Source organism: Papio anubis, chromosome X (genome assembly GCF_008728515.1).
Source record: "Papio anubis isolate 15944 chromosome X, Panubis1.0, whole genome shotgun sequence".
NCBI lineage: Eukaryota > Metazoa > Chordata > Mammalia > Primates > Cercopithecidae > Papio > Papio anubis.
This window is the reverse complement of record NC_044996.1, coordinates 2,414,829-2,442,321: the sequence shown is the minus strand read 5'-3', so window position 1 is coordinate 2,442,321 and position 27,493 is coordinate 2,414,829. Positions and strand designations below refer to the sequence as shown.

The 27,493-nt window shown below is 53.1% G+C and overlaps 1 protein-coding gene and 1 pseudogene across 3 annotated transcripts; one reads left to right on the top strand and one right to left on the bottom strand.

Moving 5' to 3' along the window:
- Positions 1-9,560: 9,560 nt before the first annotated feature.
- On the bottom strand, positions 9,561-14,877 carry PNMA5 (PNMA family member 5). Of its 3 annotated transcripts, none has more exons than XM_021932807.2 (4): positions 14,737-14,877; positions 13,377-13,506; positions 12,622-12,697; positions 9,561-12,441 (listed from the first exon to the last, which is right to left on the bottom strand). In XM_021932807.2, the coding sequence occupies exon 4, from the start codon at positions 12,317-12,319 to the stop codon at positions 10,973-10,975; it is 1,347 nt and encodes a 448-aa protein (XP_021788499.1). In that variant the 5' UTR covers positions 12,320-12,441; positions 12,622-12,697; positions 13,377-13,506; positions 14,737-14,877; the 3' UTR covers positions 9,561-10,972. The 3 variants fall into 3 exon arrangements, with proteins under 3 accessions (XP_021788499.1, XP_021788498.1, XP_021788500.1); XM_021932806.2 differs by having other exon boundaries at positions 12,636-12,697; positions 14,737-14,852; XM_021932808.2 differs by lacking the exons at positions 13,377-13,506; positions 14,737-14,877 and having other exon boundaries at positions 12,622-13,208.
- A 2,882-nt stretch (positions 14,878-17,759) lies between these two features.
- LOC116271924 lies at positions 17,760-22,415 on the top strand (annotated as a pseudogene).
- The last annotated feature ends 5,078 nt before the right edge of the window (positions 22,416-27,493 follow it).

Here is a 27,493-nt window from a genome sequence, read left to right as displayed (position 1 = left end):
CCAGGCTTCAACATAGTATACACTGCCTCCTTCTGGAATTGCAGCTGCTCCAGCCCATGTCATCTTCCTGAACTTCAGACTTGTGTTTCAACTTTCCACAGCTCATTTCCACCTGGGGGGTCTAATCGTCATCTCATACTCAACCATGGAAGCCATGCTCTATGCATTGCCATCCACAGCTCCATAAATGACAGTCCCATTCTTCAGCTTGCATAGGCCAAAACCTACACATCACCTACTGCTCTCCCACTGCAGCCCATCAGCCTAGCCTGTTAACTCTCCCTGCCAAAGAGATCCAGAGGCAAACCATTTCTCCCCACCTTCACCATAAACACATTGCCTCCTAATCCTCCATGTGGATAATTGCAGTAACCTAAGCAATCATCTTTCCTTCCTTCCCACCCTGAAGTGTACTCCAGCACGACTGCAAGAGTGAAGAGTTTGAAACTTCAATCAGATCATCTCCCTCTTCTGCTCCATACCTTCCCCAGACCTTGTTTTACTTGGACTAAAAGCCTGAGTCCTCAAGGTGGCTGGCCAAGCAGGTGCTGCTTTATCCAGCCCCCACCACCTTTCCTCCTTACACCATTCCAGGCATTCTCTGGCCTTGAACTGTGTGCTGGTTGTCTCTTCTGCCCGGAATGCTCATCTCCCAGATGCCCACGTGGCCATCTCCCTTGCGTCCTTCACATCTCTGCTCAGCTGCTACCTTCTCCCTGATACCTTCATGGATCATCCAATGTAAAATTCTGTGCACACTCTAACACTCCTTATATCTGCTTCCTTGCTTTTTCTCTGTAGCACTTATCACAATCTAACATACTATATATTTTCTACTTATTTTATTGTTTGTATTTCCTTACTTAAATGAAATTTCCATGAGACATTTTTGTTCTTCTGCTCCACTGCTGAATTCCCAGTGCCTATAATAGTGCCCTGTACATAGTAGGTGCTCAGTAAATGTTGACTAAATGAATGCATAAAATAGATGATTTCAGACAAGTTCTGTAAAATTATAAAGCAGAACGAGCTAGAGCTCTGGTCTCCACATGCTAAATATGGTCTCCACATCCCACGTTAGGTTACTTGTGTTTAAATAGAAATCAACTAAAATACATTTTATAAATCCAGTTCCTCAGTCACACTAGATCCATTTCAAGTGCCTAGTAACCACACATGGCTAGAGACTACCCTATTGGGCAGCACAGTCCTAGAATATCCCATTCCCGCAAGTTTTCCAGATCGAGGGACCAATAAAGGCAGAGGCCCTGAGATGATTTAAGAGTCAGGTGTGTTTGAGGGACTAGCCAGTGGGGCTAGAGGGTGGTAAACACACAGAAGAGTGGAGGCCAGATCATGTAGGGTTTGTAGGCCGTGGTTAGGAGTTTGAGTTTTAGTCTAAGTGATATGGGAAGCCATCCATGGCTTCTGAGCAAATAAATGATGTCATTTGATTTCTGATTTTTAAAAATCACTATGAGTTATATTTGGAGAATGGACTATAGAGGAGCAAGAGGAGAGAGAGAGGAGGCTATTATACTGCAAGTATCAGTGACGGTGGCCTGGGCAATGATGGCAGTGGTAGAGATAGAGAGAAGTGGATGGAGTTTACATGTATTTGGAAGTAGAACTGCAGTACTTGCTGATAATGGAATATGAATCTATGAGGGAAAGAGAAGAAGACAAACTGAGTCTAGGTTTGGAATCAGAGCGTCTGGGTAGATGGTGATGCCAGTATCTTGGGTGAGCTTATGAGCAGTTTGGCACTGATTGAATGGTGCAGCTTGGGAGCCAGAGTTTTGTGTTAGGAAAGTTGGTATTGAGATGTTCTGTTGCCCAAGTGGAGATGTGGGTTAGGCACTTTGACATATAAGTCTAGAGCTTAAGAGGGAACTGGGCTTAGAAGCAGCCTGTCAATGAAAGCATGGACAGGCTGAGATCACCAAGGAAGTGATGTAGATAGCAAGAGAAGAGGTCCCAGGGCACTGAGTCCTGGAGAGAATCAAGCAGAGAAGGAGGAACCAGAAAACTCTATTAGGAGAGGCCAGTGAAGTAGGAGGAAACCCGAAGCATGTGGTATCCCAGGAGCCAAGGGAAAAAGTGCTTCATGAAGGAAGAATAGTCACCTGGGTCAAATTCTACTGAGATGTTGGTGTAAGTAAGATGAGGACAGAGAATTGGATTCATCAAGATTCAGGTTGTTTGGTCACTTTGTTAAGAGTCCTTTCAGTAGCAGAATGGGTGAAACCAGTGTTACAGAGAATTAAGGAGAGCATGGGAGCTGAGAAAGTGTGCGTGGTAGGCGTAGACAAGTCTTCTGAGGAGCTTTCCCATGTAGTGGAACAGAAGAACAGAGTGAGAGGTAGAGGGATGTGCTAGTTAATTGCATGTGTCAACTTGACTGGGCTAAGGGATGCTCGGATAGCTGGTAAAAACATTATTTCTGGGTGTGTCTGTGAGGGTGTTTGCAGGAGAGATTAGCATTTCTATCAGTACAATGAATAAAGATCACCCTCACCAATGTAGGAAGGCATCATCCAATTGTTTGAGGGGCCAAATAGAACAAAAATATGGAGGAAGAGCAAATTCTCTCTCTCTCTCTCTCTCTCTCTCTAGCTCGCTCTCTCATTCTCTCTCTTTCTCTCTCTTCTTGAGCTGAAACATCTACCTTCTCTTGTCCTCAGACATCAGAGCTCCCGGATCTGAGGCTTTCAGACTCCAAGATGTACACCAATGGGCCCCACTCCCCACTCCTTCAGCTTTAGATTAGAAGTAACACCATAAACTTCCCTGGATCTCAGGCCTTTGAACTTGGACTGAATTATACCACCATCTTTCTCTATTCTACAGCTTGCAGATGGCATATCATAGAATTTGTTGGCCTCCATAATCATGTGTGCCAATTCCCAAAATAATATATCTATCATCTCCTACTGGTTTTGCTTTTCTGGAGTACTCTGATTAATGCAAATGGGAATTTGGAGGATTTGTGTCTGTCCATGTCATAGGTAAACAAGGAGAGCATTCCTGAGCCCTAACTAAGTCTTACGGGGAAGGGGTATTGTGTTAGTTTCCCAGGCCTGTCATAACAAAGTACTACAAACCAAAAGGCTTAAACAACAGAAATTGATTCTCTCACAGTTTTAGATGCCGGGAGTCCAAGACCAAGGTGTCGGCAGGCTTGGTTCTTTCTGAGGGCTGTGAGGGAAGAATCTGTTCCAGGCCTCTCTTTTTTGCTTGTAGATGGCAATCTTCTTCCTGCTTCACTTCACATTATCTTCCTTGTTTGTCTGTGTGTCCAAATTTCTTCTTCTTGTAGGAACACCTGTCATATTGGATTGGGGCCCACCATAATGCCTTCATTTAACTTTAATTACCTTTTTAAAGACTCTATCTCTAAATAAGGCCACATTCTGAGGTGCTGGAGTTAGGACTTCAACATATGCATTTTGGGTAAAATAAAATTCAGCCCACCCATAACAGTGTTTTTGTTGTTGTTTTGTTTGTTTGTTGGCAATAAGAAATTTTCTGGAACACTAAAGGATGGGGGGATTTTGTAACCATTGCTGTTTTCAAGGATTACAGGGCTTGAGTAAAGTTCAACATTGTCAGCAGGCACCTGGGGCCAGGAGCAGGGCAGCCAGAGGTGCTGGAGGCCAAAGTGCTCAGGGGACTGACTACTGTGTGCAGGGACTACAGGCCTGGGAGGCAGGCTCCGCTCTGGGCTCCCTGAGGAGGGGATAGGGTCTGGAGGAACATGGTAGCCTTGAGAGTGGCTGCCTCCAAATGCCAGCTGTCTTTGGGTGGGGAAAAGCTCAAAGGGCAGAGTGTAATCCCAGGCCTAGAGCCAGCCAAGCCCCTGGGGCCCATGGCTCAGGGGACCACAGCAGCAAGGGACCAGGGTCTGCCCTGCAGGCCCAGGGAAGCAGCCAGCAGGTGCCTCTGCTTTGGCCTTTGCACAACCCACTGTGGGTGAAGGAGTCGGGGCCTGAGTGGTGGTCCCGTTTGAACAGGCAAAGAGAAAGGGGAGAGAGAAAAGGTCACATTCGGCTCTTTCCAAATTATCTTGACCAGTGGGAGAGGACTTGTTCCCTGACAAAACTGAGGGTCGGGCTGCTATTTCTTGCGGTCCAATAATGAGATGCAGATGAACTGGGGAGGAAGAGAGTTTTTATTTCTGTAACTGGTTACAGAGAGAAAGCCTGGAAAATATTGCCAGACCAACTCAAAATTACAAAGTTTTCCAGAGCTTATATCCCTTCTAAGCTATATGTCTACATGTAAGTGTGCACTCATCTAAAAAGACATAAGTGATTAACTTCTTTTCATCTATAGGTAAGATTTGAGTCCTGAAGACCTCCTTCTGGAGCCTCAGTAAATTGACTTAATCTAAATGGGTCCAGGTGCTGGGGTGATGACCCTTATCTTATCTCCTGCTAAATCATGGAGGTTTGGGGAGTTCCTTTAATCTCCAATAAAGCTTGTTTGTGGAGGCCCGGTGAGTTTCTTCAGACCTTCAATAAAACGTGTTTAATCCTAAACGGGTCCTGTGAAGAATTCTTTCATCATTTTGTCATGTTTCAAGGCCCAGGAAAGGCCTAGGCAAAACTCTTGGTGGGCTTTTGTTACATTCAAGCCTTTATATAAGGGTGTTGGCTCTTTCAGCTTTTAATATTTAATTTCACCACTTGGTTAGTGCTGAAACAGTTGTTGTGGAGGCCTGTGTTAGTGATACCCTACCTGCCACAGACTGAGGGCTGGGAAAAAGGCAGCCCCCAGGGGTCTCACTCTTCTGTGCCAGGCCCCACTCCTGTGTCTGGCAGCCAGAGGGCCCATTCCCAGAGCCCACCTAGGGCCAGACTGCCCAGGGCATGGCCTTCTTCCTGGCATCCTGCCATGGGAGGGGCCAGGAAAGTGACCGCTCTGTGGCATCTTCATCTTCAGAAAAATGAAGATGCCACACGGCTCACTAAGAGGAGGTGATCCCAGGCCAGGAACAGGTGGAGGCCGGGAGTCCAGAAAGGCCACAGAGAGTGCTGCAGCCTGCAGGAGAAGCAGCAGGGGGTCCCAGCCGTGTTCCTAGGTTAGCCTTGTCATTCCCAATCAACTGCAATGGGACATAGACTTACGAGGCAGTGAATCGACAGGTTCTCAGATGAGCCTAAAATTAAATACAAAACATGCTGGCCCTCTACAGACCCCGGGTGCCTATCCGCAGAAGGACAGGGCACAGGCCCGAGGATGGCACGTCTCTCAATCCACTGTGCTGAGGAAACAGACCTGAAGACAGGGCTTAACTCAGTCCCCACTGCTAAGGGAAAGAGCTAAGGCCACAACTCTCCCAGTCTTCTCTGATCAAAGCCGATGAGGGAGCAGGAGTTTTCTCAGTCCTCTCTGCTCGGGGGACAGACCTTAGGACATGACCTCACTCAGTACTCTCTACTCAGGAGCAATTCATAAAGGGACACCTCTCCACATACATGTCACTCAGCAAACAGGAGAACAGGAACTCTGGGTCCTCTCAGCTCAGGTGACAGGCCTGAGGATGGGACTCCTGTTGGGCCATCTTCTAAGGGGATAGATAAGAGAACAGGACCTCTCTCAGTCCCATCAACTCAGGGGACAGGCCTGAGGGTGGGACCCCCCCTCGGCCCATCTTCTAAGAGGATAGATATGAGGACAGGACCTCTCTAGGTCCCCTCAGCCCAGGGGACAAGCCTGAGCATGGGATTCCTGTCAGTCCATCTTCTAAGGGGATAGAGGGGTTGATATGAGGACAGGACCTCTCTCGGTCCAGTCAGATCAGGAGACAAGCCTGAGGATGGGACCCCTGTCGGTCCATCTTCTGACGGGATAAATATGAGGATAGGAACGCTCACAGTCCCCTCAGCTCAGGGGACAGGCCTGAGGATGGGACCCCTGTTGGTTCACCTTTTAAGGGGATAGATATGAGGACAGGACCTCTCTCTGTCCTCTCTGCTCAAAGGACAAGCCTGAGGACAGGACCCCTCTAAGTCCTCTTTGCTCTGGGATAGACACGTGAATGGGATCTTTCTCAGTCGACTGTGCTCAGAAGACAGGCCACAGCACAGGACCTCTCTCTGCCCACTAAGCCTCACATGCCTGAAGACAGCATCTCTCTCAGTCTTCTCTGCCCGGGGACACCGGAGGATGATACCTCTCCCACTGCTTTCTACTCAGGGTCAGGCCTGAGGACAGGACCACTCTCCGTCTTCTCTGCTAAGGGGACAGACCTTAGGATGGGATCCCTCTCTGACCTCTTACACAGAGGATGGGCCTGTGGACAGGACCTCTCTTATGACTCTCCGCCCAGGGATGGGTCTGAGGACAGGAGTCCTCTCAGTCGTCCTGCTCAGGGGATGTCTGAGGATGAGACCTCTGTCAGTTCTGTTTGCTCAGGGGGCAAACTAGAAGATGGGACCTCTCTCAGTCCTCTCTGCTCAGAAAGAAACCTGAGGATTGTACTCTGTCGGACATTTCTGCTCATGGACAGGGCTGATGATAGGATCTCTCTCCGTTGTTCTGCACAGGGGACACCTGAGTATGGGACCTCTTTCAGTCCTCTTTGCTCATGGAACAGGCCTGAAAATGAGACCTCTGTCATTTCTCTATGATCAGGGACAGAGTTGAGGACAGCACCTTTCACAGTTCCCCCTGCTCAGGTTTCGGAGAGAGGCCTCTCTGCTCAGGAGACCCAACTCAGTCCTCTCTTGTTAAGGAACAGGTCTTATGATGGCACCCATCTCAGTTAATTTTCTCAGAGGTATACCTGTAGACAGGACCGCTCTCACTCCTCTCTGCTCGGGGGACAGACCTGAGGACAAGACCTCTCTCAGACCACTTTGATCAGGGACAGGCCTGGTGACGGGACCTCTCTCAGTCCTCCCTGCTCAGGGGACAGGCCTTAGGATGGGACCCCACTCAATCTTGTCTATTCTGGGACAGTCCTGAGGACGGGACTTCTCTGAGTCCTTTCTGCTCAGCCTCACCCCCCATGATTGGGCTCTGATCCTGCTCCCTCATCCACTGCTCAAGCCATCTGTGAGCCCAGGAGGTTGCTGCTTATTGGATGGGCTTGGTCAGCCCCTGGGCACCCGGGAAGGCACCTCGATGGACCTTTCTGTCCCCAGGCCACACATGCCCCGTGCCCCCACCCCCCAGGGACACTTGGTGAGGACTGTGCAGTGAAGCACAATGCATGGTAGGAGCTCTGCCAGCCGGCACACACCAAGGGCCTGGCCAGGATGAAAGGGACAGGGGGCCCCGTGGTGGGGCCCGTCCTTCAGGCCCAGCAAAGTCTCCTTGCTCCAGGCTGGTGGGGAAGCAACTGGTTCCTCCCGGTACCTCCTTCCAGACTCCCTGGCTAGATCCCTTCCAGGTTTCACAACCCAGCTATCCAGCATGTGTGCTCACACGCTCACTGACACAGTCGCACACACGTTCAGTGACACGCTCACGTTCCAGACACACTCACATGCGTGCACACATTGAGTGACAAACACGCATTGAATGACACATACATGCCTGCTCATCGACACACCCACATTTGCAGTCAGCACACTCACGCACAATGACTCACAAACATACACACACTGACACGCATTGACACACTCACAGTGTCACACACATGCAGCGACATGCATGCTCACCTTCAATGGCACAGCCTCATTCCCCCACACACTCCCACTCACACATGCTTAGTGATGCAGTCACATGCTGTCACTTGGATTCACACACACTCACTTTCTCAGAAACTCATGCACATGCTCACACTGACACACACACGCACATGCGCAAACACACCCGCTCAGACACTCACGGCACACACAGGTCCACTCTGAACAGGGAAAACCAAGGAGCCCTGACAGGCTCTGGCAAGGTCAGCCAAGCTCTTCGCCCTCTCTTCTTGTCCTGTCCCTGAAATCTGGAGGGGCCCTTGGAAAGTGAGCAGTTGACTTGGCCCTGCTGAGACACAAGGGACAGACATGCTGGGGTTGTGCCCAGCCTGAAGAAGGCAGGGACAGCAGAGCACAGTGGGGGCCCCAGGCATGCCCGCAGGGCACCCCGATGCGACACACTACAAGGGTCCCTGAGACACTGGTTAGGCACCTTCAGGCCGAGGAGGCTGCAGACCCAGCCCCAGGGACCTGCTGCCCCTGCCCCTCCCCGACAGCCCCGCAAAACTACCCCCCGCCCACGCCTGCACTCGCCTGTGTATGCCTAGTGTCTCCCAGGGCCCCTGCCGCCCTGCAGCCCTGCTGACTGCAGCTCTGCTCAAGCAGACAGGTCGCCTAGATCCAGGATTCCTCAGCCCAGGCGGGCAGCCACCCATTCCCAGCACTGGCTCCCAGGCTGCTTTGGGGCACCCTGGCTATCATCTGAGCCAAGGGGATGGTCGGAGGCTCTGTGCTCCAGAACAGCTGGAGGAAGCGTGTGGGCACAGACTGAGTGAGCTCTGGGAGACCCTCGCCAGGTCCAAGTCACTGATCCCGTCCCCTCCCCGCACTTGTGCAGGGAGGGGCCTATCAGTTGTCCCAGTCCTGTTGCCCACAGACTCTGGGTTAGTTAAATGGCTGATCGAGGACTACCCTCAATTTGTGGCGAGCTCCCTGGCCTGTTGGGAGAGAGAGCCAGTCCCAGGAGGGCTCAGGAGGGCGGGTTCCAGGATCCTCAGGCCCCCACTGAGGACGGCCCCTCCGTCCAGTGCTCAAGGAGGGGTGTTCGGATTAGCAGCGCTGTCCACCCTGAGGGAGCCCTCCTCAGGCAGCATCCAGGGCTCAGAGGGCCTCGGGGACGCAGGACAGAAAGGGGTCACTCCCCAGGGCCATCTGGACTTGCTGCTCATGGCCCACTGCCTGCTCCCAGGACACAGGAGTAGAGGCCCCTCCCAGCACACTGGGAAGAGAGCAGGACAGGACCCAGGATGAAGTGCAGCTCCCCCCGCCCTTCCTCTCCCCCTCCCCGACACATGAGCACTTGGGATCCCTGTCTGACCAACACTCTGTCCCTTGGCCATCACACAAACACACTATCCCCAAACATCCCTCAGTGGTTAGGCCAAGGCTGGCCACCTGCGGGCTGATCTGGGAGGGTGGGCACACAGCAGCCCCTGCACCACCCCCTGAGTCCTGTACACAGCTCTTCACAGGGCCTCTGACTGCCTGTCCAGGCCCTCCTGGGGTTCTTCTCTGACCTTGGTTTCTGCCCTCAGTTGCACACATGGCCTCTCTGACCCTTCTGGAAGCCTTGAGCCACACCCCTACAGTGCTGCCAGGAATCAGGGGCCTGGAACCCACCTGCTGCCCCTTGCCCAGCCTTCAATGTCCAACCCACTTATTCCTGAGGGCACCTGGAGTGCCTTTAGTACCCAACCAGTCACTGCTCATGACCACCGGCATCCTGTCGCCAGGCTCCATGCAGCCCAAGGCACACCACAGGTCCTCATGGACACACACCCCAATGTCAGCCTGGCCACTGTGGCCTCGTCCCCAGCAGACCACCCCCCACCCCAGTTTCATACAGAAGAGGCAAGACACTGCTGGAACACCGAACAAAATTTATTGAAGAGAAACATGAACTGAAACCGCTGAAGAGAAGGGAATTGTAACACAGACAGACACTGCAAACAACCACTGCAAGTCACAAGTCCCGGGCCCCTCCCTCACCGCGGCTCCCCCTACCCCATCCCTCCTTCCACAGGGCCCCAGGATCCACCTCTTGCCAGGATTGTGGGCTCTGGCAATGTGTACTCGCTTCAGGTAACCCCCTCCTGAGCCCACCCGCTGGGGCAGGGCCCTGTCTTATAGACTGCACAGGACAGTCACAGGATGCTGGAAAACATAGCAGGGAACACCCCACCAAGTTGAGGAAACTGAGTCACGAGTCACAACAGGGGTGGAACGCCAAAGCACAAAGCTTCCCGGGGAGCCTCAGGCAGCCCTGCTCCGTCCTGTGTCTGGTTCGTCCTCCTGCAGTCGAGGTCACGGTCACAAGGTGAGCGTCTGCCATGCCTCCTTCCCACTGTCTCCTGGAACTGCGCTGGGGTACTCTGGAAAGGAGCTGCTCAGATACAAACACAAACATCCCCAAGAGAACAAGCAGCTGCCGGCCGAGATCTACACCGGCAAAGCAGAGGTGGAGTTCTTGACACGGAACAGCAGTGAGCAGAGCCTGGGCCTGGTGATGACGCAAACCAAAAACAACTACCCACCCCCAACAAGTCCTCTCTTCTCACACTTCTTCCTCCTCCTTCCCCTCTTCCTCCTTCTCCTCCCCCTCTTCCTCCTCCTTTTCCTCCTGCCCCTCCTTACTCTCCTATTCCTCCTCCTGATCATCCTCTTCTTAATTCTCCTCTTTCTCTTCCTCACTGGTGCAGGGGGTCATGAATGCTGCCTTCCTGGGGCTCCCCTCATGCAGTGTAAATGATCCTAAAGACGGGCTGGACCCTGCAGCCTCCCCTGCCGGGCTTCACTTCTCCCCCACAGCTCTTCCTCAGCAGCCCTGGCTCCTTCTGGCAGAGGCAGGCCCCAGGCAGGCTCCTCCAGGTCCCACATGGCCTGGGTGCCAGTGGGCATTCTCAGCTCAAAGTTCACAGGGTGGATATTTGGGGGTGTCCAGATGACCAGGCCAGAGCCCCCAGCCACACCGTCTTCAGCCCCTGCTTTGTTGGGGTCCCCATCTGAAGCCCAGCCACCCCCTGTGCTAAGTGTAGCGGTTCCCTGCTTGTGTCGCCTATACCTGTTAGGGGCCATGGGCCTGGCCCCCACTGAACCAGATGCTATTTGGTCTAGGTTGGTGAAGTCCCTTCCAGCTGGTGGAAAGTAAAGGGGCTTGATCTTGACCTGGCTTCCCTGTCCCTCTGCCCCAATCAAGTTCCCTGTTAGTGTAAGCTGCCCTTTGTTTAAATGTCCCTGCTGCCTGCCAGGGGAAGGAGTGCTTGGGTCTTCTGAGCCTATGTTTCCCAGGGCTTGGGATGGCTCATGGCCCCAGCCCCTGCCTCGTTTCCCGACTCCTCTCCTGCAGCCTGTGGCCCCTCCCTGCCTGGAGTCTGGTTTTCAGCCTTGGGATACATGGCCTGGCCATAGTCTTCTTCCCTAGTGCTTTCACTGCACGACAGCCGCCTGCGTTTCACTAATGGGGGTAAGCCTCCCTGTACAGTCTGGGTACTGCTGTCGCTAAAAGACCTTGCCTGCACGGTGGCCCGAGGTGCAGAGACACTGGCTTCTGCTCTTGCCTGTCTACCAGAGGCCCCCCGGCCTCTCCCTGATGGCTTCTCCTTATTCTTCATCACTGCCTCAGTGTTCTCCCACTCTTCTTCATCTCGAATAAGCTTCATTAACTCCAGAAAATTGGGAGGACACCCTCGCTGATCCAAGAGCTCCAGCTTGCCTCTGAGGGCCGGGGTCATGGAGACCCGAGCTAAGAGATGTTTCAGACGAATCATGTCTGCGCTGCGCACTGACAAGGGGCTCTTCTGCACTGCTTTCTGCAGCAGGGGCTCTAAGCGCAGCAGGAAAGTGGAGACTTTCTCTCCAATCTTTGGAAAGGTCTGCAGAAACTTAAACTGAGAGGCTCTGAAGTCCTCTTTATCCCCAAAGATCTGCTTTAAGGCGTCAAGGCACTGCTCCACAGTTATGGAGTCATTGTTGGCCTGGAGCACCCGCATGATTGACAGAGCAGGCCCTCGTAAGCTCTCCAGCAAACGCCGTCTCTTCTCCATCTCAGACACTTGCCATATGGGCATTATCTCAGTGACCTGCTCTAGCCAGTCTTCAAAGGTCTCTTCACCTGGGCTAGGGGAAGCAGTTCCCGAAAACACTTTCAGTTTCCGGTACCACATACTTTCTTTCAGAGGCTCTAAAGGTGGGGGTCTAACTTGGGGTGCGACCTCTGCGTCCAGGCTCTCGGCAGGGAGGCTGCAACACCCCAGGGCTCTGGCCACATCTGTCATAGTTCGGCCCTCATCTTTCAGGAAGTAGTTCAGTCTAATGAGAAACTCGTCATCTGGGTTACGGGGTTTTACCACCACTTCCCAGGAGCCCCCCTTTCCTGGTATGTGACTAGGCAGAGTAGTGTAATCGACAGTGTCAGCCAATTCGATGAAGACTGCCTTGGCGTTGTCTTCCCTCCTGAACATTCTCCCTAGCATCCTGTATGCGCGCAGGGGCTGTAAGCCTGCCTGCACAGTGTCCTGAATTTCCACCTCACTACACTCCACGGGGATGCCTATGATCAGCAGGGCCTTTCTGGGGTCCATGTCCATCCCCTTGCACCAATCCTCTAGCAGTGTCAGTGCCATTGCTCCCACTTTCTATGGACTGATCTAATACTAGGGCAGCAATCAGCTTAGTTTGACAGCACTCAAATAACTCTGAGCCACTGCCACGTAGGAAGGTAGAAGTGGTCCCAGGTTTCCACAGCCTGCAAAGCAAATGGGATGAGAGCATTGTTAATGCCTACCCCAACCTACACCCCCAAGCATCCCTCCTCTGCCCCCACCCCCCAGCAGGGATGGAGTCCCTTCTTCCCAGGGTTCCCCAAGTTATTTTGGGGAGGGTAGAGGGTGGAGGTTCTCCCCAGGCAAAGATCTCCTCATCTCACCACTCCCTGCTGACCTCCTCCTGCTGTGGGTTCCTCCTCGAAGTCCAGAGGACTCTGCTGTGTGTGCTTCGGGTATCTGTAGTGAAAAGGCCAACGTCAGGAGGCAGGGCCTGACATCTGGGGACACTGACAAGCTCTCCAGGCAGAAGAGGGCAGGAGACGGCCTCACTGCTCACTCAGGGCTATGTGGGCTCAGGTCACCCAGCACCCTCCTTGCTGGAGTGAAGGCTGGCAGCAGGAGAGGTAGAATGGCGCTCTTTCTCAGGAATGCCTGACAGATGAGAAAGATGGCCGAGCTCTGCGCAATGCAATGAGAGTGGTGGGTGTGGAGATTGTGTGACAAGCTGCAGTGTTGCCATGGATACAGAGAATACCATGGACCATGGGTTGCTATTGCAGGGGAGTGTCATGTGGTAAGGCTAAGGTCCTTGAGAAGCAACAGGTGATGTCATTGGCCTCCAACCAATAAAGCTTCCCAGCAAAAAGGAGGGTGGGAGAGGGAAGGCGAGGTGGGCATGAGGAGTGAGTGCTGAAAGGACAGGAGCTCATGGTTTCAATTGTGTGGAAGCTGAAATCAGGTAGAAAAGGGACCCTGATGAGGTCCCCACTGCCAGACTGCAGGAAACCAACAACTCTTGCCCTAGAGATGGCCCTACCCTGCAGAGTCTGTGAACGCTGGCAGGCAGTCCCCTCTCCACACTCTTTGCCGGGGTTCCAGAGGCCCTCCCAACAGGGCCCACCTCACAGCTGCTCACCTTTCTGGGTTGGCCCTGCTGGCAGCGCAGATGCTGCAATAACACAGTCACTTCAGAGTCGCTCTGCTCTTCAACTCTATCCAATTAGGCAGTTCCTGACTCAGGCGTGATGGTTCCTGCTTCCCTGGATCTGTCCAAGGCAAAGCACAGGTATTTTGCTGTGATTCTGTCCCACACACATGTCCCTGCTCAGGCCATGCCAATTCAGATTCTGCATAGGTGTCCACTAGGACCCTGGTGCAGGGGTAGAAGAAACTGCTCAACTGGCAGAGGGAAGAGGAGGGGGGAAAGGGGGGAGGGGTGGGGGGGAAGGAGGAGTGGGGGGAAGAATGGCGAGAAGGGTGGGAGGTGAGGAGGGAGGTGGGGGGCGGGGGGGCTGCTGCTAGGGCAGAAGGGATCCTAAGGTAAGGTTGCGGCCCCACCCCCACTGCAAACTTCATTCCCTCCCAAGCCCCACCCCTGCAGCCATGTTGCACCCCTTCCTAAGCCCCACCTCAAAACTTGCACCCCTGCTGCCAAACTCCGCCTACAACTAAGTTGCACCTCTACCCCAAGCCTAGCCCCCCACCAAGTCCAACTCCTTCCACCACCCAAGTCTAACTCCCGCCTCAAGCCCTGCCCTCACCCACAGTCCAACTCCTACCCCAAGCCCTGCCCCCTCACCAAGTCCAACTCCTACCTCCATGCAAGTCTAACTGATGTCCCCAAACCCCCACCTCCATTTCCCTGTTCCCCCAATCCCCACCCTGTTATTTACATACACCCACACCACCGACACCGGTGGAAGCAGGCAGAATCTAGGAGGGGAAGGTTCGAAGCCACTTTCCCTCAAGGGCAAGGGCCTAGAGCTACTGTCCTGACTGCAGTGTCTCCGGGCAGGGTCGAGGGTGGAATAGGTCTCCCTGAAGTTTTTTTTTTTTGAAACGGAGTCTCACTCTGTCACCCAGGCTGGAGTGCAGTAGCGTATGATCTCAGCTCACTGCAACCTCCGCCTCCTGAGTAGCCGGGATTACAGGCGTATGCCACCATGCTCCGCTACTTTTTGTATTTTTAGTAGAGACCGGGTTTCCCCATGTTGGCCAGGCTGGTCTCCAACTCCTCACCTCAGGTGATTCACCCGCCTTGGCCTCCCAAAGTGCTGGGATTACAGGTGTGAGCCACCGCGCCTGGCCAGGTCTCCCTGAAGTTCTGCCTGGAAATGGCAGGGATTCCTCGGGGTGCTGTGTGTGATCTAGTGGGATCCCGCCTCCATGGAAACCTATGGCCACCAGCCCCTAGACCCCGTTGAAAATAGCAAGGATTATTGGGGGGATCCCCCGTAATCTGAGTTGCTGTCTAAGCCCGGGGTCCAGCTCCGTACCTGCCGGAGGTGCCTCCAAGCCGGTGTTCCCGCGCAGCGCGACCACCACACGTCTATGGCGGCTGCCGCCTCCGTGCCGACTGCGCCGCGAGGCTGTGGCGGGAAGAGGTTGTCTGGAGACGACACCACTCCCCCAGCGGAATTGCACACGGCCCGCTCACAGTTGCGCACTGGTGACATAAACTCCTACTTCCCACAAGGTGGTTCCTCACCCCGCCCCCCCCCCCCGTGCCAGCCTGAGCCAGCCTGCACCTTTGAGGACAGAGAATGCAAGCCCAGCTGGGAGCCACTTACATTGCACAATAGCTCCCAGTCCTGTTGTTTATTGGCTGGACGATGGTGGCAGCCAGGCTCGCCACGTGCCATTTGGCCCAGCAGCCATTGTGGCTGTTCCCCATTGGAGGGGAGGTGTGGCGTCCCAAGCCTGTGGTAAAGGGCCGGGTGCAAAACACCCCGTGCAACGTATAGGCCACGTGAGCGCGCTTGCTACCTGAAAGTCATAGCCCCCGTTTTTTTACTGGACTGTGTTCTAGGGGAGGAGGGCAAAAAATACAGCTAATGCCTGCATTTCACAAGGGCATTAGTTTTTTTCACTGCTCACTGAGAGCCAGTGACTGAAAATATTCCATTCTCCCATTATTCTCCTGATTTCACGACCAAATATTACGCACCTAGTACCCAAGCTGCTTCCTGTCGTTTCCCAAAGCAGGTTTCTTCCACAGAGGGAAGATCCTGGGGCCTGCAGTGGCCCGAAAGTGCTGTTCCAGAAAAGGGTGTGGGTGCGGCACAGGTAGCATACTTCAAGGTGCACATAAATCCCCTGGTAATCTTGAAAAAATGCAGGTTCTGAGTAAGGAGATCTGAGGCAGGGCTGGTTCCGCTGAAAGCTGGGTTACTTGCTGCATATCCCTGCCCAGGCTGTGTGGAGCAAGGGTCTGAAGCCTATGATTACATTTCAGGGCCAGAAGTTATGGACCTTTAATGACAGAATATATTTGTTTTTCTTTCTTTGTGATTAAAAAACAAAACAAAACAAAAACAGGCTTTTCTGGTAATGTTTTAATAAATATGTTAAAAGCAGACGACATTTTAAATTGATGGTCACTAAGCAAGATATTTGCAGATGTCACCTTCTTCAGCCAGGTGTGGTGGCTCACACCTGTTATCCCAGCACTTTGGGAGGCCAAGGTGGGCAGATCACTTGAGATCAGTCTGGCCAACATGGTGAAACCCCGTCTCTACTAAAAATCCAAAAATTAGCTGGGTGTGGTGGTGCAGGCCTGTAATCCCAGCTACTCAGGAGGCTGAGGCACGAGAATCGCTTGTACCTGGGAGGCAGAGGTTGCAGTGAACCCAGATTGCACCACTGCACTCCAGCCTGGGCAACAAAGCAAGATCCTGTCTTTTTTTTTTTTTTTTCCTGAGAAGGAGTCTTACTCCTTCTCCAGCCCAGGCTGAAGTGCAGTGGTGCAATCTTGGCTCACTGCAAGCTCCACCTCCTGGGTTCACGCCATTCTCCTGCCTCAGCCTCCCCAGTAACTGGGACTACAGGCGCCTGCCACCACGCCCAGCTAATTTTTTGTATTTTTTAGTAGAGATGGGGTTTCACCGTGTTACCCAGGATGATCTCAATCTCCTGATCTTGTGATCCGCCCACCTCTGGCCTCCCAAAGTGCTGGGATTACAGGTGTGAGCCACCGTGCCCGGCCGATATCCTGTCTAAAAAAAAAAAAAAAAAAAAAAAACCATTGAGAGCCCATTAAATCAATCTCCTTCATGTGACAAGAAAATAGTGCTGGAAGCCATTGCTTAGCTGCCTGGTATCACAACATCACAGAAGGTGATGCCTCGGAAAGAGGTTCTGCCTCAGTCACCTCTGAGCTACTGAGGCCTGTGAATGTAGTGATTTGGGGGACCCAGTCTGGAGTCCTAGTACCTGGCTGTCCGCCAACTCCCAGCTTCCAGACCCTGCCCCTAAGCATGAGCTTTCTCTCTGCCAGTTTCCAACCCCCTTTTTCTCTCAACACTTCCACTAGGCCATTTTGAGGGTAGAGGGTCAATGGTTGGGCCTGTTGCCCCCAGAGGCTCAAGCCTGGGCACATCAAGCCCTTACCATGCAGGTCCCGTTCCCAGGGCAACATGGATGCCTCCCCCTGTCTAGCTATTTGCCTCCCCCGGAGACTCTGAGATTTTTCTCCTTCATCTATCTGAGGCTTCTGGGAGAAGTTGGAAGCCCATGTGCCCTTAATACAGCCGACCTGAGATATCCCGGCCCTGTGCAGCCCCAGCTGCACTGCTGAGGCGTGATCTTCCACCTTCCCGTTCCAGGGCCTCGAGGTGGTCTCTGGAGTGGGCTCCACAGCCTGAAGGTGGCATTTGCCCATGGGTGGTTGCAGTGTCTGCAGACAGAGAGCAGGCACCAGCGGGACCCCAGAGTGGCCGAGGGCACCCGGGGGAGGAGCCAGATTGCTGTGCCCCCAGGCAGTAGGTGCGAGAGGGGGTCCCGGTCTGGAACCTGAGGAGAGGGGAGGAGGGTCTCCTTGCTGCAGGAGTCTGGGTGGGGTGAGCTCCTGGCTGCAGGGTGCCTCTGGCTACAGAAGGGGACTATGGGAGAGACAGGGGCTCTGACTGTGGCGGAAGGGGACTCCTGGCTGCTGACACGGGAGGCGTGGGAGGGGGTTGTCAGGTTGCAGGGATGATGGGAGGGGGCTCCTGGTCAAGTGCTGGGAAAGAGGAGGTGGGCACATCCAGCTGCAGGGTTCCATATGATGGTTGGAGTGGCTCCAGCTGTAAGTTCTGCCATCAGGGGCTGTACACCAAGGTGAAAGAGGCGCTTCCTGCTGTGGAGGTGGGGGACGCAGTGAAGGGCTCTGAGCTGCAGCAGTAGGGGTGGGGGAGCATGGGCTGTGACACTGGGCAGGGAAGATGCTTCAGGCCCTGCATTTGGGAGTGGCTGGTCTCTGGCTGTGCGGTGGGGGTGGGCTGACTGGCACCAACATCCCTTTCTCCCCTTTGCACTCACAGGCTGCGTCAGAGACTGCAACAGTCAGCACACATTCCTGTCTGATCAGGCTCCCTCCCTCAAGTCCTCTGCGATGGCTCTGGCGATGCTTCGGGACTGGTGCAGGAGGATGGGTGCGAACGCAGAGTGCTCCCTGCTCATCCTGGATATCCCTGATGACTGTGAGGAACATGAGTTCCAGGAGGCCATGCGGGCTGCCCTGTCGCCCCTGGGCAGGTACCGAGTGCTCATCAAGGTATTCGGAAAGGAGCTCGGGGCCAGGGCAGCCTTGGTGGAGTTCGCTGAGGGTTTAAACCGAAGCTTGATTCCCTGTTGAATACCAGGCAAAGAAGGACATTGGAACATGATCTCCCTGCCCCAGGCCCCTGATGCTGATTTCAGGATATATCCAGTTTCCCTGCACAGCCCCAGGGGCAAGCAGTGGCCAAAGGTGCAGGTGAGGCAGGAGCTGCAGGTGAGGAAGATGAGGCAGGTGATGGAGGAGCTGCAGGTACAGCAGGAGCCATAGGTGAGGCAGGAGCTGTGGGTAAGGGTGAGGTAGAAGCCACAGGTGAGGCAGGAGGTGCAAGTGAGGCCGGAGGTGCAGGTGAGGGAGGAGCTGGAGATGAGTTGAGAGTTGTAGAAGAGGCAAGAGAGTCAGATGAGGGAGCCGCAGGTGATACAGGAACTGCAGGTGAGGCAGGAGCTGTGGGTGAGGCAGGAGCTGTGGGTGAGGCAGGAGGGACAAATGTAACAAGAACCTGGGTCCAGCCTTGGCGCTGCACCCTGCAGGCTGTGCTGGAAAACAGGGCCTACCAAGAACTAAGACCCTTTTCCAGGAGGGAGCAGCCAGGCTGCGAGGAAGAGTCCTTTGAGAGCTGGGTGGAGCACGCCAAGGATATGCTGTAGCTGTGGTACCATGCGTCGGAAAGGGAGAGGAAGAGGTGGCTGCTGGAGAGCTTGGGTGGCCTGGTCCCGGACGTCGTGAGCGGCCTCCTGGAGGAAGATCCCAACGTGGCGGTGCTGGACTGCCTGGGGGTGGCGCTGGAGCAGGTATTTAGGAACCGGGTCACTCGAATGACTTCCAGGCTGAAGTTCCTGACCTGCCCGCAGGGGCCCTTTGCCTTCCTGGTACACCTGGAAGGCCTGCTGCAGATGGCCCTGGAGAAGGCGGCCGTCCGCCCGGCCCTGGCCAATCACCTGCGACTGCGGTAGGTGCTGCCTCAGGCCTGCCCTAGGGAGGCCCTCCAGAATACCCTGAGGGGGATGCAGCTGGAGAGGAGGCCACCCAGCTTCCTGGGGCTGCTCCAGCTCATCCAGGAGATGGAGGTGTGGGTGGCCTCCCCAGTGAGGAGCCAGCAGGGTGTGGCCTGGCCAGTGGCTGCAGCAGAGAGTGAAGACCCAGTTGCCGCCCAGGCAGCTCCTGCCCATGGAGATGCTGCCCAGGCCTCCTCAGCCCAGGGGGACGCCAGCCAGGCTGATCCTGGGGTAGAAGATGCTGCTGAGACTGCTCCTGCCACCAAAGAGGCTGTCAGGGGCACCCCTGCCACTGGGGAAGGTGAAAATGCCCCTGCAGAGCTCAAAGGAGCCAGAGGGCCTTGTCCAGGCAGGAGGCCAGGAGGCTGAGGAGCCCCCCAAAGGGAGGCTTATGTTCATCCTGGAGGAGTTGGAAAATGAGGACAGGGCCAGGGAGGTGGGCCAGCGCAAATCCTCCCCAGGCAAATAGGCTCAGAGGGCCCCAGGGCCTCCTCTCCTCTCAGGCTGCAGCATCCTGGAGGCAGAGGGGAGGCCAGGCCAGGGCTGGTCCCTCATCCCACATCAGGATTGGGGCCCCCCACCTCCCTCCAAAGGGCCCTGGCCACCACCATCAGCCCTTCCCGGTGACCCAGATGACCACGTTGATACCAAATGGGGTTGGGGGAGGTGCCCTTCCTTTGCACCCAGTGCTGCACCCAGCCCCAGCCCCAAACTCTGCCGTCTCCAGGGTTCTGGCCTGGAGGGAGCCCTGAGTGGCCAGCTGTGGCCTGGGTGGGGGCACCTGAAGATGTCTGTCCCCCACCCCTTGTCCTGGGTTGGGAGAGACAGGGGCAAAGAGGTCCTCTCAAGGGTGCCAACTGCCTGGGTCTCCCAAGAGGGTCACCCCACTTGCCGTCCCCAGGGCAGGCTGCCCCCTGTTCTGGGAAGCCCACCCTCACCTGTGTAGGCCCCTCAGTGACCCAGCAGACGCCCACCCACTGCTAGCTGTCGTTCCTCTGCAAAGTTGTGTGTTGTGCACCCACCTGGGCAACCGCCTCTAGGCCCGGGGCATGTGCTGTGAGCTTCCTGCGAGCCCAGGTTCTGCTCACTGCTGCCTGTCCTGCATCTTAAACACCACCTCTGCTTTCCTGGTGTAGATTTAGGCCAGTGGCTGCTTGTTTTCGTGGAGCTGTGTGTGTTCTTCTCTGAGCAGCTCCTCCCCAGAGGCCCTCAGCACAGACCCAGGAGATGGTGGGAAGGAGGCACCAGGACACGGCGGATGCTCACCCTGTGACCACGATGGTGACCATGACTGTGGGAGGAAGAGCCGGACCCGGGATGGAGTGGGGCTGCCCTGCCTGAGACTTCCAGGAGAGCTTCATGCTTTGGCGTTCCACCCCTGTTACTCATGACTGTTTCCTCGACCTGGTGGGCTGTTCCCTGCTGTGTTTACTGGTGTCCTGTGACTGTCTGTGATGGCCATAGGGCAGGGCCCTGCCCCAGCAGATGGGCTCGGGAGGGGGTTCCCTGAAGCCAGTGGACACTGCCAGAGTCCACCGTCCTGGCAAGAGGTGGACCCTGGGGCCCTTGGGAAGGAGGGAGGTGGCAGCGGGGTCAGCAGCAGGAGGGGGGTAGACGAGGCACCTTGCCAGGAACCCCAGGAGGAGGGATCCCAGGACCTGTGTCCTGTGGTTGCTGTTTGCAGTTTCTCTCTGTGTTGTGGCTCCCTTCTCTTCAATGATTTCAGTACATGTTTCTCTTCAATAAATTTCATTTCATGTTCCAGCCCGCCTCACCTCTGCTGTGGGTAACTAGTGGAAAAGGTCTCTTTGGGATAAAATCGGAGCTAGGGGACAACAGTGGCCTGGAATTCTGACCCTATTGTGGTCACTGGGATACGGTCAGGGCATAGTAGGCCAGCGATTGTAGAGAATGACCTAACTGTAGTTAGGTCATTTTTTAATTGTTCCTCAGTTTCTCATGTTTATCCTGTGTGTGGACTACAGTGCTAGAGCTTTCACCATCTCTTTGGAAAGACAGAAGAGATGCATAAGGAAAAGGAGCAGAGCAGAGCGGCACCCCTCGCCTTCCCCAGGGTCTGGGTAGCGGGCGCGGGACGTGTCGCCTGTCCAAATGCGCAACCGCCACCAGTGTACGCGACGTGTGTGCACCTGTGCACCTTGGCGAGCGAGCAGCCGTCATGAGTGCGCCTGGGCACGCCGCCATTTCCTGCAGCCTCGACAGCACGGTCGTATGTTTCTGGTTGTCATTTTATTCTTTTTGAGAAACGGTCTCGCTCTGTTGCCCAGGGTGGAGTGTAGTGGTGCTATCATAGCTCACTGCAACATAGACCTTCTGGGCTCAAGCGATTCTCCCGCCTCAGCCTCCCGAGTAGCTGGGACCACAGGCGTGCACCACCATACCCGGAACCAAAGTCACAGTCAGTCGCAGTGCCCGCTGGGAAAATGCGACCGTTCACAAAGCGAAACGGCCCTTCAGGGCGAGTTCGGCCTCGGCAGAGATTCTCCTGAGGCCACGCCTGCGCCAGCCGCCAGAAGGTGCCCGAGGATCACGAATGGGCCCAAGGAGCGGGCGGCCCCTTCCCATGCTCAAGGTCTGCTGCCGCGGTCAGAGTGGCCTTGGGGTGACCGCACGTGGACCGTCGCCGGCAGAAGGGAGCGCGGTCCCGCGGGGGCTGAACGGGGCCCCTGCGGTCTGAGCTTGTTTCGCAAGGAGCCCTGGTGGCCATGGCCTCTGGGACACCAGACACGGGTCGTCAGGGCTGTCGCCGGGAAGGGGGTGTGGACGTGCAGACAGGGAAGGCAGCCGGACCCTCCAACCATGCTGGGCCCTCGGGCTGACTGTGGCTGGTCTGTGGGGCTCAGTGAGGAGGGACTTTGTTCCCTAGAAGTTTGATGAGGGAGCGCCATGGGGGTGGCGTCATCCTGACATCCTGCAGGGCAGTGGAGCCTTACTTTCCCTAGCCCCAGAGATCATGAAGCCTCTCTTTGTTTAAAGGTAGAAACCAAGGACAAGAGATTGGTGGGAATTGCTCTGGTTACAAAATTGCAGAACCAGACTTCTTAATTCTGGGACCTATGCTGCTTTCATTACAGTCTACCGCTTCCAGTTTGTGATGTTCTCCTTCTGTCAACAGTTAGCAAACCTGCTGGCTGTGTCGCTCTGGCAGTGAGTCCAAAGGTGAAGGATTGAGGGGGAGCTGATGCATTTTGATACTCAAAATGTCTCCTAAACTGTCAGGTATGGTATACCATCTCCTGCCTCCTTGATGCTTGTGATGGCACCCCAAACACTCAGTATATTTGTACATGTAACATTCTTACTCCTGCCTGGACAGGCCCTCAGTATCATTCAACGAAAGCTCAATTATTACACAGGGAGTGACAGCACAGTCGTGACTTTCTTGTTGTCATTTTTTTTTTTTTTTTTTTTTTGACACAGTCTTGCTCTGTTGCCCAGTCTGGTCTATGTCCACAGTATCTTCTTGGTCTGTTTATACTAAGTCAAGCAATTTCTGTGCTGGCATGGGTTCCAAGCACCTGAGAAAGCCCAATGTCATCTCTCTTTTCACAGTGGTTCTCTTTTGGCTGTACTTTATATTCCTTCTAGCATAACCTCTTCCTGACTGAAGGCCAGGCAGAGCACAGGCCACTTTAAGGTTTAACTTTCAAGTAACTAAGAGCCTCCCTTTCCCAGAGCAGCAGCAGTGCTTGGAGAAGCACCTGCCTCAGCTTTTATTCTCCCTAGAAACTGACCTTTCCTTTTCCCATTGTAACCTACCTCTGAGCAAGCTGGTAAAAAACCTGCATGCCCCCTTCTTTGCTGCATGAAGGAAATTCAAACCATGCAAGTTCCTGTCTCCATGTGGGAATTCTCATCTTGGCCCCCCACTTCTAACTTCAGTGAAAACCTAGGCCGTTCTCCTTCCTTTGCTTCCAGAAGCCATTTTGGAATTGCTGGAGATGACTGCTCCCCTCTCCTGAAAACTCTCAATTATATATGTAGTGAAACTTTTCTTGTCCTCTTGGCGTGTATGTGGTGTCATCAGTCTTAACATCCTAGCTGATTTTTGAGTGGGGATCTATCTGCCTCTGAAGGTGACCTTAAAAACAATTTTGCAGGAGGCATAATGGAGATTAGAGCCACTTTAAAGACCTCTAAGATGTATTAACAGGTATGGTGGTCCCCATCATATCTCCATTTAATCCACCAGTTCTGTCCCCTGTGGAAATTGGATGAATTCTGGAGAATGAGTGTACACTACCTCATGCTTCATCAAGTAGTAATCCCAGTTGCAGACGCTCTATACCAGACACAGTATCGTTGCTCAAATAGATTTATAAAGCCTTAGGTGCATAGTATGTGGCCATAGGTTTGATGAAGGCATTCCTTTCCATTTCAACCAATCAAGGAAAGAGGATAAGAAGCTGCTGTGGTTTGAATGGTTGTCCCCTCCTAAACCTATTGTTGGGTGAAATTGAGGACCGGAGAGACCAATATGGAGAACAGGAGGATTGTTTATTTTAGGTACACACCAGCTTAGTGGATTTGTATTCAAGAAGCTGAGCATTAAACAAAGACAGAGCAGGGTTTTTATAAGTGGATTTACAGAAGTAAAATAAAAGTAGCTAATTATATGATAGGTTATATAATTTACAGCATAGCTTAACTTGTGGCCTTGCATAGCCAGTGGCCTTATAGCTGCATTGAAAGAAAAATAAGAACTGGCTAAATACAGATATTTATAAAACATAGTTATGCTTAAGAAGCCAGGGAGAGGAATAACAGTAAAGGAATTTGTGTCTCTCTCTTTTTTTTTTTTCCTTTAACCTTGTTTTGGAGGGGAGGGGTGTCTGGAGCCCATTGCTTTGGCCTTGGCTTCTTAAATAGCATTATCTTATAACTGTCCTTGAAGTGAGCTTGCTAGGCAGAGCAAAAACTTGTGTTTTTCTTTTTAACCCTTGCCTTGCCTGCTACTTTTTTTTTGAGTGAATGAATACATATTTATTTTTAAATTTCTGCCTCACTATGTTGAAATTTAATCCCCAGTGTGACAGTATTGAGAGGTGTGGCTTTAAGCCGTGATCGGGTCATGAGGGCCTTGCCCTCATGAGCAGATTAATCCAATCATTGATTAATGGGTTAATGGATTAATGGGTTATCATGGGAGTGATACTAGTGGCTTTATAGGAAGAAGAAGAGAGAGAGACCTGAGCAAACGCAGCTGTCTCACCATGTGATGTGTTGTGGCACCTCAGGACTCTTCAGAGAGTCCCCACCATCAAGAAGGCCCTCACCAGATGCTGCCCCTTTACCTTGGACTTCTCAGCCTCCATAACTGTAAGACCTGTTTTATTTCTTTCTAATTAATTACCCAGTTTCAGGTGTTCGATTATAAGCAATGGAAAATGGACTGACACAGAAGCATTTCACGATCACGTAGACAAACAAAAATCTTTGTTTACAATTTGTCTCAAGACCATGTTAACTCTTCTGCCCTGTGTTACACTATCCTCTATCATAATATAGTCCAAAGAGATGTGGGTCATCTAGACAGTGCATAGAATGAAACATGGATCTGTTACACTGACATCATCATTCTGATTGGACAGGACAAGTAAGAGGCAGCCTACACACTGGGAGGCCTTGGTAAGACACGTGCACTCCAGAGGGTGGACAATAACCCCTATGGGGATTCAGAGATCTGCTACATCAGTGAAGTTTTTAGGGGTCCAGTGGTCGGAGGCATGCCAGGATGTCCCCTCCAAAGGAAAAGACAAATTACTGCCTCTTGAATCCTCCATCATAAAGAAAGTAGTACACCTGGTAGACCTCTTTGGGTTTGGGGGAGAAAACATTCCACTCATAAGATAACTTCTGAGGTACACACACTGGAGGACACAGAAGGCTGGGAGATTTAAGAGAGGCAGGGAGCAGGAAAGTGATCTGCAGCAGGTCCCGGCTGCAGTGCAAGCAACTCTTGAACTATCTCATCTGACAGACCCTGCAGTGTCAGAGGTGTCAGTGGTAAGAAAGGAGGCAGGGTAGGGTTTAAGACCAGTCCCCATGGGAGGATCGCCACACAGGCCCCTAGGGTTCTGGAGCAGGGCCATGCCACCCGCATCGGAGAATCATACACCTTTTTAGAAAACAGCTTCTGGTGTGCTTCTGGGCCCTGGCAGAGACAATGCTTGACCGTGGGACACCAAGTGACTGTGTGTCACTTGTAAGCTGAAATTTCCCCTTACAAGCTGGGTCTGTCAGACCATCGGGCGAAAGTCAGATGACCCTCCAGCAATCCATTGCACGATGGAAATAGTTCATCTAGTCAGGAACAGAAGTGTGAGTGAGCTACGGAAGCAGCAGCCAAGACACTTGCGTGACCCATCACAGTTATATCAGTGCCCCTCCCTTAGCTCACACCTATGGCTGTGTGATCTCACGTGGCTAGATGAAGGAGGAGGAAAAGGCCTGAATATTGCTTATGAATGGCTTGGTTCAGTCTCTGGCCAATGGATAGCAGCTATATTCCAGCCACACCCACCTAGGGACGGCCCTGAAAGACAGTGGGGAGGGAAGATCTTCCTGGTGGGTGGAACTTTAAGGTGTGCACCTTGTCATCCACTTTGTGTGGGAGAAGTGGCCCACGGTGGGAATATGCACAGATTTCTGAGCAGTGGCCAATGGGCTAGCCAAAGGACTAAAAAGGAAAGGACTGGAAAACTGGAGACAAGGAGGGCTAGGGTAGAGACATATGGATAAACATATGGGAGTGAGCATGAAGGAAAAGTTTACATCACATACGAGTGCCCACCAGAAAGCATCAACAGTGGAAGAGGAGCTGAACAGTCAAGTGCACAAAATGATGCAGCAAGTTGGACATTAGCCACACTTCACCATCAGCCAGTCCAGAACTGACACAATGGGCACATAAACAAATGGGCCACAGTGTGAGAGATGGAGACTGCTCGCAGGCCCAGAAGCATGGAATCCTACTTAACAAGGCCTTTATTGCTGCTACTGGCTCTGAAGGTCCAGTCTTCTAGCGAAAGAGACCAATGTTGAGACCCCAATATGGCACCATTTCTCCATGTTGGGTCCGTTATCTCTTAGAAGAGACATCTGTTCTTTCTTACAAGGACAGAAACCTATTCTGAGTATGGGTTTTCCTTTCCTCCTGGCAGAATTTCAGCCAACATCACTATCCAGGGGCTTTCAGAGTGCATGACCTGCAGACCTGGAATCCCACACAAGAGGGTATCCTACCAAGGGACACACTTCAGAATGAAGGAGGTATGTGTGTGAGCCCATGAGCATAGGATAGTCTGGTATCACACTGCCACCCAGAAGCTGCTAGCTTGATAGAGTGTTGGAATGGCCTTCTGGAGGTGTAGCTGAAGCACATGCTTAGAGGCAACACCCTACAACGATGAGGCGCCATCCTGCAGGATGCAGTATATGCACTGACTCAGAGATGTCCATGTGGCACTGTGTCCCCAGTAGGAAGAATACATGGGTCTGGAAGCCATAGGGTGGAGGCCAAAGTGGCCTCACTTTCCATCTTTCCCAATGACCTACTCAGGGGCCAACACTGTGCTTCCCATCTCCTCAATTCTAGGCTCTGCAGGGTAGAGGTTCTGGTTCTTGGCACTCTTATCAGGAAATACAGCCTGGGTTCCAGTTGTACTTATAGCCACCACTGCTGCCTGGCATTTTAGGGTTCCTTGATTACAGACACCAGCAAGCAGGAAGAATCATCATGGTGGTGGGAGTAATAGATAATTATCAAGGAAGAGGCAAGACTGCTGTTATTATATAATAGAGGCAGAGAGGAATATGCTCGGGACTCAGATGATCTTCTCTAGTGACTTTTGGTACTCCCTTGCCTCATTGGCTGTAAGTGATTAAGTACAGTGTGAGTGGTCTAAGAAGGGTATGGATACAAGGGACTCAGACCACTCAGGGATGAAAGACGCTGCCAAAACTGCAGAGGTTATAGTTGAGGGTGAGGGAATCCTAGAATGGATAGTGGAAGAGGGTAATCATGAACACCTGTTGCAGTTGCAGGACCAACTGCACTGATAGGGCTTGTACTTTGTCCTGCCAACTTTTCTCTTCTTCTTCTTGTTCTTCTTTTTTTTTTTGAGACAGAGACTTGCTCTGTCACCCAGGCTGGAGTGCAGTGGTGCGATCTCTGCTCACTGGAAGCTCTGCCTCTCGGGTTCACACCATTCTCCTGCCTCAGCCTCCCAAGTAGCTGGGACTGCAGGCCCGCCACCACGCCCAGCTAATTTTTTTTTTTTTTTTTGTATTTTTAGTGGAGACGGGATTTCATCTGTTAGCCAGGATGGTCTCGATCTTCTGACCTCGTGATCCGCCTGCCTCGGCCTCCCAAAGTGCTGGGATTACAGGCTTGAGCCACCATGCTCGGCCCCCAACTTCTATCTTCTAAGTTTGCCTTCAGAAAGAGTGGCCCACAGGAGCCAAGAAGGAACTGCT

Bases quoted from the DNA above. Each gene is read 5' to 3' on its own strand.
- PNMA5 (XM_021932807.2), bottom strand. From the start codon at position 12,319: ATGGCACTGACACTGCTAGAGGATTGGTGCAAGGGGATGGACATGGAC.